A 15698-nucleotide genomic window follows, 5' to 3' on the forward strand; every position below is an offset into this window, starting at 1 on the left:
TCCCTCCCTCCCATCTCTCTCCCTCCCTCCCATCTCTCTCCCTCCCTCCCATCTCTCTCCCTCCCTCCCATCTCTCTCCCTCCCTCCCATCTCTCTCCCTCCCTCCCATCTCTTCCCTCCCTCCCATCTCTTCCCCCCCCTCCCTCCCATCTCTTCCCCCCCCTCCCTCCCATCTCTTCCCCCCCCCCTCCCTCCCATCTCTTCCCCCCCCCCTCCCTCCCATCTCTCCCCCTCTCTCCCATCTCTCCCCCTCCCTCCCATCTCTCCCCTCCCCTGAAGGTGCTGACTCTGGCTGGGTTCAGTTTTACAGCGACATTGACCTATTTTGGTCAGAGACACCTGCTCGGCCCAACGCAAGGTTTCATGACATTTAACATTGCTTCTAAAACATGGTGTTGACAGTGTATTAATACAACTTTGCTCGAATTGTGTGGTTTGTACATCTCAACCACAATGTTTGTGACATTTATAGAGACGTGCACACCTCGCGGTCTCAGCTGACTGGTTTACATTCTCGCAGCCGAACATCCTGTCCCATGCGATTTCTTGGAACATTGTCTGTGATGTACTTTATTATTACAGCTCCATCCTCCTGTTGCTCAGGCAACCGGGTTTGCTGCTGTCCGACTTTGACTATTGCCAGGGTCTTTCGACAGTGAGATTCTAAAATCCCATTTCATCGACAATCACTGGTTGCCCTCTGTCCCCTCCCCTGAAGGTACTGACTCTGGCTGGGTTCAGTTCTACATTCACTGGTTCCCATCCCCTGAAGGTACTGACTCTGGCTGGGTTCAGTTCTACATTCACTGGTTCCCATCCCCTGAAGGTACTGACTCTGGCTGGGTTCAGTTCTACGCTCACTGGTTCCCCTCCCCTGAAGGTACTGACTCTGTCTGGGTTCAGTTCTACACTCACTGGTTCCCCTCCCCTGAAGGTGCTGACTCTGGCTGGGTTCAGTTCTACACTCACTGGTTCCCCTCCCCTGAAGGTACTGACTCTGGCTGTGTTCAGTTCTACACTCACTGGTTCCCCTCCCCTGAAGGTACTGACTCTGGCTGGGTTCAGTTCTACACTCACTGGTTCCCCTCCCCTGAAGGTACTGACTCTGGCTGGGTTCAGTTCTACACTCACTGGTTCCCCTCCCCTGAAGGTACTGACTCTGGCTGGGTTCAGTTCTACACTCACTGGTTCCCCTCCCCTGAAGGTGCTGACTCTGGCTGGGTTCAGTTCCAAACTCAGAAGAACATAAATAGGAGTAGGAGTAGGCCATACGGTCCCTCGAGCCTACTGCGCCATTAAATACGATCATGGCTGATCTGACCATGGACTCAGGTCCACTTTCTTGCCCGCTCTCCATAACCCCTTATTCCCTTATCGGTTGATAAACTGTCTGTTTCTGTCTTAAATTTATTCAATGACCCAGCTTCCACAGCTCTCTGAGGCAGTGAATTCCACAGATTTACAACTCTGAGAAGAAATTCTTCCTCATCTCAGTTTTAAATGGGCGGCCCTTTATTCGAAGATTATGCCCTCTGGTTCTAGTCTCCCCCATCAGTGGAAACGTTCTCTCTGCATCCACCTTGTGAAGTCCCCTCATAATCTTATACGTTTCGATGTGATCACCTCTCATTCTTCTGAACTCCAACGTCCTCAACCTTTCCTCATAAGCCAACCCCCTCATCTCCGGATCAACCTACTGAATCTTCTCTCAACTGCCTCCAAAGCAAGTCTATCCTTTCGTAAATATGGAACCCAAAACTGCATGCAGTATTCCAGGTGTGGCCTCACCAATACCCTGTATAACTGTAGCAAGACTTCCCTGCTTTTATACTCCATCCCCTTTGTAATAAAGGCCAAGAGTCCATTGGCCTTCCTGATCACTTTCTATACCTGCGTACTAACATTTAGCGTGTCAGGCACAAGTTCTCCCAGGTCTCGTGTACTGCAGCAGTTTGCAATTTTTTTCCAATAAATAATAACTTGCTCTTTCATTATTTTCTGCCAAAGTGCATGACCTCACACTTTCCAACATCATATACTATCTGTCAAATTTTTGCCCACTCACTTAGCCTGTCTGTGCCCTTTTGCAGATTTTTTGTGTCCTCCTCACACATTGCTTTTCCTCCGATCTTTGTTTCATCAGCAAACTTGGCTGCGTTACATTCGGCCCCTTCTTCCAAGTTGTTGATATAGATTGTAAATAGTTGGGGTCCCAGCACTGATCCCTGCAGCACCCCACTAGTTACTGGTTGCCAACCTGAGAATGAACCATTTCTCCCAATACTCTGTTTTCTGTTAGTTAGCCAATCCTTTGTACCTGCTAATATATTGCCCCCAACCTCCTCAATATTTCCTCATAAGTCAACCCCCTCATTTACGGAATCAACCTTGTGAACCCTCTCTGAACTGCCTCCTCTCCTCCACTGAAGATGCTGACTGTCTGGTTTCAGTTCTAAACTCACTTGTTCCCATCCCTCTCCTCCCCTGAAGGTGATTACTCTGGCTGGGTTCTGTTCGGCAATCACTGGTTTCCCGTCCCCTGAATGTCCTGACTCTGGCTGGGGTCAGGTCTCCATTCACTGGTTCCCCTCCCTCTCGTCTCCTATAGGTGTAGACTCTGGCTGGGTTCAGTTCGACATTCGGTTCCCTTCGCATTCCTCCTCTGAATGTGCTGACTCTGGCTGGGTTGAGTTCTACACTCACTGGTTCCCCTCTCCTGAAGGTACTGACTCTGGCTGGGTTCAGTTCTAAACTCACTGGTTCCCCTCCCCTGAAGGTGCTGACTCTGGCTGGGTTCAGTTCTGCATTCACTGGTTCCACTCCTGAAGGTGTTGACTCTGGCTGGGTTCAGTTCTACACTCACTGGTTCCCCTCTCCTCCCCTGTAGGTACTGACTCTGTCTGGGTTCAGTTCTACACTCACTGGTTACCCTCCCCTGAAGGTACTGACTCTGTCTGGATTCAGTTCTACACTCACTGGTTCCCCTCCCTCTCCTCCCCTAAAGGTGTCGGCTCTGGCTGGAACAAGTTCTACAATCACTGGTCCCCTCCCCTGAAGGTGCTGACTTTGGCTGGAATCTGTTCCAAACTCACTGGCTCCCCTCTCATCCAATGCAGATGCTGAATCTGTCTGGTTTCAGTTCTGCACTCACTAGTTAACATAAGAAAATAAGAAATAGGAGCAGGCATAGCCCATACGGCTCCTCGAGCCTGCTCCTCTATTTAATACGATCATGGCTGATCCGATCATGGACTCGAGACCACTCCCCTGTCCGCTCCCCATAACCACTTTTTCCCTTAGCGTTTATGAATCTCTGTTTCTGTCTTAAATTTATTCAATGTCCCGGCTTGCACAGCTCTCTGAGGCAGTGAATTCCACAGATCCACAACCCTCTGCGAGAAGAAATTTCTTCTTTTAAGTGGACGGCCCCTTATTCGAAGATTATGTCCCGTAGTTCTAGTCTTCCCATTATCAGTGGAAATTCCTCTCTTCATCCATCTTGTCAAAGCCCCCTCATAATCTTACACATTTCGTTAAGACTACCGCTCATTCTTCTGAATTCCAATGAGTAGAGGCCCAACCTCAACCTTTTCTCATAAGTCAACCTCTTCATCCCTGGAATCAACCTTTTGAAAATTCTCTGACCTGCCTCCAAAGCAAGTATATCCTTTCGGAAATATGGAAACCAAAACTGCACGCAACATACCAGGAGTGGCCTCATCAATACCTTGTACAACTGTAGCAAGACTTCCCTGCTTTTATACTCCATCCCCTTTGCAATAAAGGCACGATTCCATTGGCCTTCCTGATCACTTGCTGTACCTGCATACTATCCTTTTATGTTTCATGCACAAGTACCTCCAGGTCTCGCTGTACTGCAGCACTTTGCAACCTTTCAACATTTAAATAATAACTTGCTGTTTAATTTTTTTCTGCCAAAGTGCATGACCTCACACTTTCCAACATTATACTCCATCTGCCAAATTTATGCTCACTCACTCAGCCTGCCTGTGTCCTTTTGCAGAATTTGTGTCCCTAACTCACACCTTGCTTTTCTTCCCATCGTATCATCAGCAAACTTGGCTTCGTTACACTCTGCCTCTTCTTCCAAGTCATTAATATGGATTGTAAATAGTGGAGTCTCAGCACTGATCCCTGCAACACCCCACTAGTTACTGATTGTCAACCCAAGAAGCAACCATTTATCCTGACTCTCTCTTTTCTGTCAGTCAGCCAATCCTCCATCCATGCTAATATATTACCCCCAACCCCGTGAAATGTTATCCCCTCCCTGTCCCCCCCACCCCCTGAAGGTACTGACTCTGGCTGGGTTCAGTTCTACACTCATAGTTCCCCTCCCCTGAAGGTACTGACTCTGGCTGGGTTCAGTTCTACACTCACTGGTTCCCCTCCCCTGAAGGTGCTGACTCTGGCTGGGTTCGGTTTGACACTCACTGGTTCCCCTCCCCTGAAGGTACTGACTCTGGCTGGGTTCAGTTCTACACTCACTGGTTCCCCTCCCCTGAAGGTACTGACTCTGGCTGGGTTCAGTTCTACACTCACTGGTTCCCCTCCCCTGAAGGTGCTGACTCTGGCTGGGTTCGGTTTGACACTCACTGGTTCCCCTCCCCTGAAGGTACTGACTCTGGCTGGGTTCAGTTCTACACTCACTGCTTCCCCTCCCCTGAAGGTACTGATTCTGGCTGGGTTCAGGTCTACACTCACTGGTTTGCCCCCCACCCACCCCCTGCCCCTGAAGGTGCTGACTCTGGCTGGGTTCAGTTCTACACTCACTGGTTCCCCTCCCCTGAAGGTATTGACTCTGGCTGGGTTCAGTTCTACACTCACTGCTTCCCCTCCCCTGAAGGTACTGACTCTGGCTGGGTTCAGTTCCAGACATTGACATCATTCACTTTGTTCCTGCACCAAGATGACCACGCATGCGCTCTGCTACTCACTGAATCAAAATAGCGGTGATCTGAACCTGCCTTCCTGCACGAAAATGGCCGCCGTTAGCCTGGGCCTGTGACCGGGAGAAAGCCTCGAAGCTGCAACCACTGATATTCCGGTTATTATTCCGGGCTTGCAGCGGGCACCGGTTGTTTATGAAGCCTCCCCGGCTCCCCGCTGGTCCATTACTCCGCTCTGTCCCGCTAAAAAGGGCACTTCTGAGGAGCATATCCAAAACGTGTCGATGCCGCCATTACACGCACCACGCATGCTCCAAACACAGCCTGGACCCGTGCCTGCGCACTGAGCTCCTGTAGTCTGGGTGCAGCACATTCTCCCCCGCGGGGCATGCTGGGTACATACGACCATGAGAAATAGGAGCAGGCGTGGGCCACCCAGACCCCCGAGCCTGCTCCCCATTCAATAAGGTCATTGCTGGTCTGATCATAGACTCAGCTCCATTCCCTGCCCGCTCCCCAGAACCCTTCACTTCCTTACCACACCTGGAGTCCTGTGCACTGCTTTGGTCTCCTTCTCTCAGGAAGGATAGGCTTGCCTTACTTAGATACAGAGTAAAGCTTCCTCAACACTATCCCACGAGACATTCCAAGGTAAGATATGGAGTATATCTCCCTCAACCTGTCCCATGCATTCCAGAGTGGATACTGCATTGGTTAGATAATAAATAAAGCTCACTCTGCACTATCCTATCAAACACTCCCAGGATAGGTACAGCACGAATTAAATATACAGTAAATCTGTGCCAAAGGAACTGGAACCCAGTGAGAGTCAGTGCCAGAGGAAACTACAGCATGGGATAGATACAGAATAAATCCCAGGGCAGGTAAAGCACGGGTTAGATGATCATAGCCGGTCCCTCGAACGAGGATGATTTTCTTCCACATGAGTTCACAGATGTTTCAATGAAGGACCCAATGTTCCAGTCCTGACCTCCAATTGAGGAGGTGGAAAATGCCTATGGGTGGATTGTTTTTAACGTGTGGTGACCGTTGCACAGCAGCCACCACACGGGCATGACAGAGCTAGGATTGGTCCAGTGGCAAGGGTTAATCAGGATTACTGGAGACCTGTTTTGCTGTACGGAGCTCGTGTGCACAAATATAACAGTGTGGGCTGGTCCGTGCTGCCCCTGGGCTCTCGCCTCTTTTGCACCTGGTACCCTCATTCGCCGCACCTCCGCCACGATCTCTCGCCACTCCTCCACCACAAACATTCGCTTCACCTCCGCCACGATCCCTCTCCGCTCCCCCTCCAAGAAAACACTCGCCGCACCTCCGCCACAATCTCCTGCCCCATCTCTGCAACAAACATTCACTGAACCTCCATCACGATCACCCACCAAATCTCAGGCATGCTCCCTCATCACTCCTCTGTCCTGATCACTCGTCACAAGTCCAGCACAACCTTCCATGTTCCTCTGCTGTACCAGGGCCCTGCCGATGCTCCTGCCCATGCTCCAAATGGCAATCTGGGCCCTGATGATGTCACCCAGTCGTCTACCTCGAAGCCGTCACACATTTGTGTCAGCTCACACTGAAGCTGCAGTGGCTCACTCCAGCCCAAACCTGTGGAGATGTTCTCTCGCAGGTTGGGGTGGCCCATGATGTGATACATGGGTTAGATACAGTGTAGAGCTCCCGCTCGTCTACTCTGCCACATTAAATACTCTCAGGTGAAGTACAGCATGGTTTAAACAGAGAGTAAATCTCTCTCTACACGGTCCCATTAAACAGTCCCAGGGCAGGTACAGCATGGGTTATATCCAGAATAAAGCTCCCTCAACATTGTCGCAACAAACAGACGAGGGCTGGTACAGCACATATGGAGTATATGTCCTACAAACACTCCAGGGCAGGAACAGCACGGAATAATTACAGAGTAATTTCTCCCTCTACACTGTTCCAATAAAAAAATCCCAGGGCAGATATAGCACAACTATTTCGTTGTTGATCTGTAAATCAAGTGCCCCCTGATTAAAGCTGGGGTTGGGGGGGGCACTATAACCAACAAAATAAACCAATTAAACTTTGGACAGTAAACTTAAATCAAATTAAAATTTGGTTGCTGTGGGTGATGATGCACTCCAGTCACTCCGGCTGAGTAGCTCCTCCCGGAGTCACAGTGCGCATTTCGTCCTCCAAGGGGTATAACGGATATGAGTAGGTACACAGTAAGGATCCCAATGCACTGTCCCATCACACTCTCCCAGGGCAGGTACAACATGGATTAAATACAGACCAAAGCTTCCGCTATACAGTTCCCAGGGCAAGTACAGTACAGGTTAGACACAGAGTACATCTCCCTCTAATGTCCCAGGCATTCCAGGGCAGATACAGCATTTATTAGATATTGAGGAGAACTCCCTCTATAATGTTCAACCAGACATTCCCAGGGCAGGTACAACACGGGTTAGATATAGAGGAAAGTACCCTCTACACTGATCTATCAAACACTCCCATCACAGGTACAGCACGGGTTAGATACAGAGTAAAACTCCCTCTACACTGTCCATCAAACACTCCTAGGGCACGTACAGCACTGGGTACAAACAGACTAATGTTCCCTCTACACTGTCCCAGCAAACATTCCCAGGGCAAGTACACAAATGATAGATACAGAGTAAATTCCCTCTACACTGTCCTATCAGCCACTCCACGGCAGGTACAGAAAGGGTTATAATGCAAAGTAAATATCCCTGTACATTGTCCCATTAACCATTCCCAGGATAGGTAAAGCACGGGTTAGATACAGAGTAAATCTCCCTCTACACTGTCTCTTCAAACACACCCAGGGCAGGAACAACACGGGTTACATATTGAGTAAAAATCACTCTACACTGTCCCGTCAAACAATCTGAGCGAAGATACAGCACAGAGTAGATACAGAGAAAAACGTGCTCTACACTATCCCATCAAAAACTGCCAGTGCGGGTACAGCAGGGGTTAGACAGAAATGTTTAGGCTGGATGTTCCAGAATTGAGGCCTGGGCAACAGAAGGCACAGCCACAAAAGCCACCAATGGTTGAACAATTATAATCAGGGATACTCAGAAAGACTGATATCTCATGGGCGGGAGCGGCGGGCGTGGGGGTGTTGTGGGGGCAGTGTGAGCTGAAATTTTGAAATCAAGGCATTGCTTGACTGTAGGTCAGCGAGCATAAAGGTGATGGGTGAGCTAGACTTGGTGCGAGTTAGGACATGGGCAGCCGAGTTTTGGATCAACACTAGTTTATGTAGGTCAGAATGTGGGAGGAGTGCATTGGAATAGTCAAATCCAGAAGTAAAAAAAGGCATGGATGAGGGCTTCAGCAGTGGATGAGCTGAGGCATGAGCGGAGATGGGCGATGTTACAGAGGTGGAAATAGGCATTCTTAGTTATTTTGTGGATACGTGGTCAAAAACTTATTTCAGGGTTAAGTATGTCACCAAGGTTGTGAACAGTCTGGTTCAGGCTCAGACAGAAGTTGGGGAGAGGGATGGAGTCGGTCACTAGGGAACGGAGCTTGTGGTAATGATGATTACAAATATCAGAATATTTCACAGGCTATCACATGCAAAATATGTGGATGCGTTTTTAATATTCAATTGGTTTCAAAAACAGGTTAACTGATCGAGAAAGTAACGGATTTCAAATCTTATGCAAGACAGTTCAATAAAGGGGTGGTTCAAAAGATTTCAGCTGAGTTTAAAGTGAGATACTGCAGTTAAGTCTACTACAACCACAACTCATGTATGCAAATGGAACAAGTTTGGAGTTTGATATGCTAGAAAGCGAACTAGGTGAGAAGTGATATAAGTTAGATGAAGAAAAAGCCCGAAAACAGAACAGTCCGTAACAGAACATCAAATTAATCTCCTTTGATCATGAAGGAATCAAATATTCAACAAATTGTGTTTGAAACGAAGATAATTTATTCAACATTTATAGAGGGTATTAATCTCCAGCTTTACAATCTATATTAACGACTTGGAAAAAGGGACTGAGTGTAACATAGCCAAGTTTGCTGATGATACAAAGATCGAAGGAAAGGCAATGTGTGAGGAGTACACACCAAATCTGCAAAAGGACATAGACAGGCTAAGTGAGTGAGCAAAAATTTGGCAGATGGACTATAATGTTGGAAAGTGTGAGGTCATGCACTTTGGCAGAAAAAATCAAAGAGCAACATATTGTTTAAATGGCGAAAGATTGCAAAGTACCGCAGTACAGCAGGACCTGGGGATACTTGTGCATGAAATGCAACAGGATAGTATGTAGGTACAGCAAGTGATCAGGAAGGTCAATGGTATCTTGGCCTTTATTGCAAAAGGGATAGGGTACAAAAGCAGGAAAATCTTGCTACAGCTATATGTGAGGCCACACCTGGAATACTGCGTGCAGTTTTGGTTTCCATATCTATGAAAGGATATACTTGCTTTGGAGGCAGCTCAGAGAAGGTTCACGAGGTTGATTCTGGGCATGAGTCGTTTGACTTATGAGGAACAATTAAGTAGGTTGGGCCTCTACTGACTGGAATTCAGAAGAATGAAAGGTGATCTTATCAAAACGTATAAGATTATGAGGGGGCTTGATAAGGTGGATGCAGAGAGGATGTTTCCACTGATAATGGGGAGTCTAGAATTAGATTGCATGATCTTAGAATAAGGGGCCGCCCATTTAAAAGAGAGATGAGGAGCAATTTCTTCTCTCCGAGGGTTGTAAATCTATGGAATTCACTGCCTCAGAGAACTGTGGAAGTTGGGCCATTGAATAAATTTAAGACAGAAATAGACAGTTTCTTAAAAGATATGGAAATATGGGGGCATGGGGAGCAGGTGGGGAAGTGGAACTGAGTCCATGATCAGATCAGCCATGATCTTATTGAATGGCGGAGCAGGCTCGAGGGGCCATACGGCCTACTCCTGTTGCTATTTCTTATGTTTTATGTTCAGGTATAGAGGTTATTAAGATAACCAGAAACAAACAAGAGCTGCCAGAATGAACATGGTTCAGTGCCCAATGCAATCACAGTAAATCGTGTTCTAGTTACAAATGCAAACTTTCTCCTCAACCTATTTAAAACTGAGATGAAGAGGAATTTCTTCTCTGAGGGTTGTAAATCTGTGGAATTCTCTGCACCAGAGAGCAGTGGAGGCTGGGTCATTGTATATATTTAAGGCGGAGATAGCCAGATTTTTGAGCGATAAGGGAGTAAAGGGTTCTGGGCAGTGGGCAGGGAATGGAGCTGAGCCTATGATCAGACCAGCCAGACCTTATTGAATGGGGAGCAGGCCCGGGGGTCTGGGTGGCCCACTCCTGCTCCTATTTCTCATGGTCATACGTACCCAGCATGCCCCACAGGGGAGAATGAGTCGCACCCAGACGACAGGAGCTCAGTGTGCAGGCGCGGGTCCTGGCTGTGTTTGGAGCATGCACGGTGCATGTAATGGCGGAGGAGACACGTTTTTTACAGGCTCCTAAGAAGTGTCCTTTTCAGTGGGACGGAGCAGAGTAATAGAAACATAGAAACATAGAAAATAGGTGCAGGAGTAGGACATTCAGCCCTTCCAGCCTGCACCGCCATCCAATGAGTTCGTGGCTGAACATGCACTTCAGTACCCCATTCCTGCTTTCTCGCCATACCCCTTGATCCCCCGAGTAGTAAGGACTTCATCTAACTCCCTTTTGAATATATTTAGTAAATTGGCACCAACTACTTTCTGTGGTAGAGAATTCCACAAGTTCACCACTCTCTGGGTGAAGAAGTTTCTCCTCACCTCGGTCCTAAATGGCTTACCCCTTATCCTTAAACTGTGTCCCCTGGTTCTGGACTTCCCCAACATTGGGAACATTTTTCCTGCATCGAACCTGTCTAAACCCGTCAGAACTTTAAACGTTTCTATGAGGTCCCCTCTCATTCTTCTGAACTCCAGTGAATACAAGCCCAGTTGATCCAGTCTTTCTTGATAGGTCAGTCTCACCATCCCGGGAATCAGTCTGGTGAATCTTCGCTGCATTCCCTCAATAGCAAGAATGTCCTTCCTCAAGTTAGGAGACCAAAACTGTACACAAAACTCCAGGTGTGGCCTCACCAAGGCCCTGTACAACTGTAGCAACACCTCCCTGCCCCTGTACTCAAATCCCCTCGCTATGAAGGCCAACATGCCATTTGCTTTCTTAACCGCCTGCTGTACCTGCATGCCAACCTTCAATGACTGATGTACCATGACACCCAGGTCTCATTGCCCCTCCCCTTTTCCTAATCTGTCACCATTCAGATAATAGTCTGTCTCTCTGTTTTTACCACCAAAGTGGATAACCTCACATTTATCCACATTATACTTCATTTGCCATGCATTTGCCCACTCACCTAACCTATCCAAGTCACTCTGCAGCCTCATAGCATCCTCCTCGCAGCTCACACTGCCACCCAACTTAGTGCCATCTGCAAATTTGGAGATACTACATTTAATCCCCTCGTCTAAATCATTAATGTACAATGTAAACAGCTGGGGCCCCAGCACAGAACTTTGCGGTACCCCACTAGTCACTGCCTGCCATTCTGAAAAGTACCCATTTACTCCTACTCTTTGCTTCCTGTCTGCCAACCAGTTCTCAATCCACGTCAGCATACTACCCCCAATCCCATGTGCTTTAACTTTGCACATTAATCTCTTGTGTGGGACCTTGTCCAAAGCCTTCGAAAAGTCCAAATATACCACATCAACTGGTTCTCCCTTGTTCACTTTACTGGAAACATCCTCAAAAAATTCCAGAACGTTTGTCAAGCATGATTTCCCTTTCACAAATCCATGCTGACTTGGACCTATCATGTCACCATTTTCCAAATGCACTGCTATGACATCCTCAATAATTGATTCCATCATTTTACCCACAACTGAGGTCAGGCTGACCGGTCTATAATTCACTGTTTTCTCCTCCCTTTTTTAAAAAGTGGGGTTACATTGGCTGCCCTCCACTCCATAGGAACTGATCCAGAGTCAATGGAATGTTGGAAAATGACTCTCAATGCATCCGCTATTTCCAAGGCCAACTCCTTAAGTACTCTGGGATGCAGTCCATCAGGCCCTGGGGATTTATCGGCCTTCAATCCCATCAATTTCCCCAACACAGTTTCCCGACTAATAAGGATTTCCCTCAGTTCCTCCTCCTTACTAGACGCTCTGACCCCATTTATATCCGGAAGGTTGTTTGTGTCCTCCTCAGTGAATACCGAACCAAAGTACTTGTTCAATTGTTCTGCCATTTCTTTGTTCCCAGTTATGACTTCCCCTGATTCTGACTGCAGGGACCTACGTTTGTCTTTACTAACCTTTTTCTCTTTACATACCTATAGAAACTAATGGACCAGCGGGGAGCTGGGGAGGCTTCATAAACAATCGGTGCTCACTGCAAGCGCGGAATAATAACCGGAATATCGGCGGTTGCAGCTTTGGGGCTTTCTCCCGGTCACAGGCCCAGGCCAACGGCGGCCATCTTGGTGCAGGAAGGCATGTTCACGCCGCCAATTTGATTCACTGAGCAGCACAGCGCAGGCATGGCCATCTTGGTGCAGGAACAAAGTGAATGATGTCAGTGTCTGGAACTGAACCCAGCCAGAGTCAGTACCTTCAGCGGAGGGGAACCAGTGAGTGCAGAACTGAACCCAACCAGAGTCAGTACCTTCAGGGGAGGGGAACCAGTGAGTGTAGAAGTGAACCCAACCAGAGTCAGTACCTTCAGGGGAGGGGAACCAGTGAGTGGAGAACTGAACCCAGCCAGAGTCAGCACCTTCAGGGGAGGGGAACTAGTGAGTGTAGAATTGAACCCAGCCAGAGTCAGCACCTTCAGGGGAGGGGAACCAATGAGTGTAGAACTGAACCCAGCCATAGTCAGTACCTTCAGGGGAGGGGAACCAGTGACTGTAGAACTGAACCCAGCCAGAGTCAGTACCTTCAGGGGAGGGGAACCAGTGAGTGTAGAACTGAACCCAACCAGAGTCAGTACCTTCAGGGGAGGGAAACCAGTGAGTGGAGAACTGAACCCAGCCAGAGTCAGTACCTTCAGGGGAGGGGAACCAGTGAGTGTAGAACTGAACCCAGCCAGAGTCAGCACCTTCAGGGGAGGGGAACCAGTGAGTGTAGAATTGAACCCAGCCAGAGTCAGCACCTTCAGGGGAGGGGAACCAATGAGTGTAGAACTGAACCCAGCCATAGTCAGTACCTTCAGGGGAGGGGAACCAGTGAGTGTAGAATTGAACCCAGCCAGAGTCAGTACCTTCAGGGGAGGGGAACCAGTGAGTGTAGAACTGAACCCAGCCAGAGTCAGCACCTTCAAGGGAGAGGAACCAGTGACAGTAGAAGTAAACCCAGCCAGAGTCAGCATCTTCAGTTGTGGGGAAAGAGGGGAGGGACGGAGGGGACCCAGTGATTGCAGAAATGACCCCAGCCAGAGACCGCACCATCAGGGGAGCAGAGGTAGGGAACCAGTGAGTGCGGAACTGAACACAACCAGACTCAGCATCTTCAGGGGAGGTGGGGAACCAGTGAGTGTCGACCTGAACCCAGCCACCGTCAGAACATTCAGGGGAGGAGAGGGACGGGAACCAGTGAGTGTAGAACTGAACCCAACCAGAATTGGTGGTGAAAACTGGGAGTAGAGGAGAAACAGGCTAGAAATGTGTGTTGATTTGGATGTCAGCGCTGCAGGAGGGACAATGTGTGGGATAGGGATTTACAGCTTTGGAAGAACAAGAGAGAAAAGAATGTTCCATGGAAACTAGATGTGTCTATCCTGAATTTGTGTCTTGTACTGACAGTGATGAGTTTTGTTATCTCCTTTTACAGCGTATTAGAAGGGGAGATTTTCAGACAGGAGACACAAACCAAACATCGTGTCAAGATCTGACGGAGTCAATCGATTCATCAGGACCCGAATATCATCGGCCTTTGAAAGTGGAAGGAGAAATGTTTGTCTGTTCTGTCTGTGCAAAAAGATTTCAAATATCTGTGGAAAGAGCTTTAACCAGTTACACAGCCTGAAGAAACATCGCACCATTCACAGCGGGGAGAAACTGTAAACGTGTTGTGTGTGTGGGCGAGGCTTCAACTGATCGTCCAACCTGGAGAGTCACAAGGATACCCGCACCATGGAGAAACCGTGGAAATGTGGGGACTGTGGGAAGGGATTCAGATCACCATCTGTCCTGGAAATTCATCAACACAGTCACACTGGGGAGAGGCCGTTCACCTGCTCGGAGTGTGGGAAGGGATTCACTGCATCATCCAACCTGCTGAAACACCAGCGAGTTCACACTGGGGAGAGGCCGTTCACCTGCTCGGAGTGCGGGAAGGGATTCACTCAGTCATCCACCCTGCTGAAACACCAGCGAGTTCATAAGTGACGACAGGAGTTGGATTCTGCTGTTATTGAGGCTGTTAATCACAGCCTGACTGAACCATGTTCATTCTGACAGTTGGGGTTTGTCTCTGTTGATGTTAATAACCCTGTAACTGGGCTGGTCTTTAATATTCTGGATATATTGCTGATTGTGTTCTTGGGTCTGCAGTGTTCATTTAAGAAACACTGTGGGTTATCTTTCCCCTTAATTCAGCAATTCTCAAAAGAAATTTAGTTTGCAATAAAATTATGAACTTTTACTTTAATCCTAAATTGATCTTTGGTACAAAATCTACAATAGTGTGTGAAAGTTTCCACTGAATAAAATCTCCAATTGGAAAGAGCTTGCTGACAATTCTTAATGACTTGCTCATTACACACAGTGGCCCCTCCATATCCACCAGAAAGAAGGGGAATGGGAATTGGTGGGGAATCAGTGTACCCAAATGTTGTCCTTCCCATCTGGGTGTATCAATCCTCTCGGCACGAGAATGGAGACAAGTCCAGACCAAAACTGTGCGCAGTAGCCCAGGTGTGGTCTTACAGTTGTAGCAGGACTTCCCTACTTTTAGACTCCATCCCCTTTGCAATAAAGGCCAGCTGTACCTGCATGCAAACATTTTGAGTTTCATGTACAAGAATCCCCAGATCTCTCTGTATAACAGCAATTTATAATCGTCCACATCTAAATAATAATTTGCTTTTTTTTTCCTACCAAAGGAAATCACCTGATATTTTACCACATTATAGTCCATCTGCCAGATTTTTGCCCACTCATTGAGCCTATCTATATCCCTTTGTAGATTCTTTGCGTCCTCCTCACAACTTGCTTTCCCACCTATCTTTGTACCATTGGCAAATTTGGCTGCGTTACACTCGGTCCCTTCATTCAAGTCATTCATATAAATTGTAATTAGTTGAGGCCCCAGTACTTATCACTGCGGCACCCCACTAGTTAATGTTTGCCAACCTGAAAATGACCCATTTATCCGGACTCTCTATTTTCTGTTAGTTCGACAATCCTCTATCCATGCTGATATATTACACCCAACGCCTTGAGCTCTTAGCATGTGCAGTAATATTTTGTGTGGCACCTTATTGAATTCTTTCTGGAAATTAAAATATACAACATCAAGTGGTTCTCCCTTATCCACTCTGCTAGTTACATCCTCAAACAACTACAGCAAATTGTCAAACATGATTTCCCTTTCATAAAACCATGCTATCTCTGCCTAACTGCAGTATGATTTTCTAAATGTCCTGCTAGTACTTCCTTAATGATGAACTTGATTATTTTCCCACTGACAGATGGTAAGCTAACTGATGTATAGTTTCCTGCTCCCTGTCT

At 47.7% G+C, this 15698-nt stretch overlaps 1 protein-coding gene across 4 annotated transcripts in view; it reads left to right on the forward strand.

Moving 5' to 3' along the window:
* The window catches only part of LOC139235341 (zinc finger protein 239-like), a 30111-nt gene extending 15417 nt beyond the window's left edge, over positions 1–14694 (forward strand). For 2 of the 4 annotated variants that reach the window (XR_011588458.1, XR_011588460.1), the window contains exon 3: positions 12309–12456. Coding sequence is in view for 2 of the 4 variants with exons in the window: in XM_070866482.1 (XP_070722583.1) it covers positions 14100–14354 (255 nt within the window). In the remaining 2 variants the exon portion in view is untranslated. Of the gene's footprint in view, positions 1–12308; positions 12457–12534; positions 12600–13797 lie in introns of those variants that run through there. The other 2 variants (XM_070866481.1, XM_070866482.1) reach the window with 2 other exon arrangements.
* The last annotated feature ends 1004 nt before the right edge of the window (positions 14695–15698 follow it).

Source organism: Pristiophorus japonicus, chromosome 23 (assembly GCF_044704955.1).
Source record: "Pristiophorus japonicus isolate sPriJap1 chromosome 23, sPriJap1.hap1, whole genome shotgun sequence".
Classification (NCBI taxonomy): domain Eukaryota; kingdom Metazoa; phylum Chordata; class Chondrichthyes; family Pristiophoridae; genus Pristiophorus; species Pristiophorus japonicus.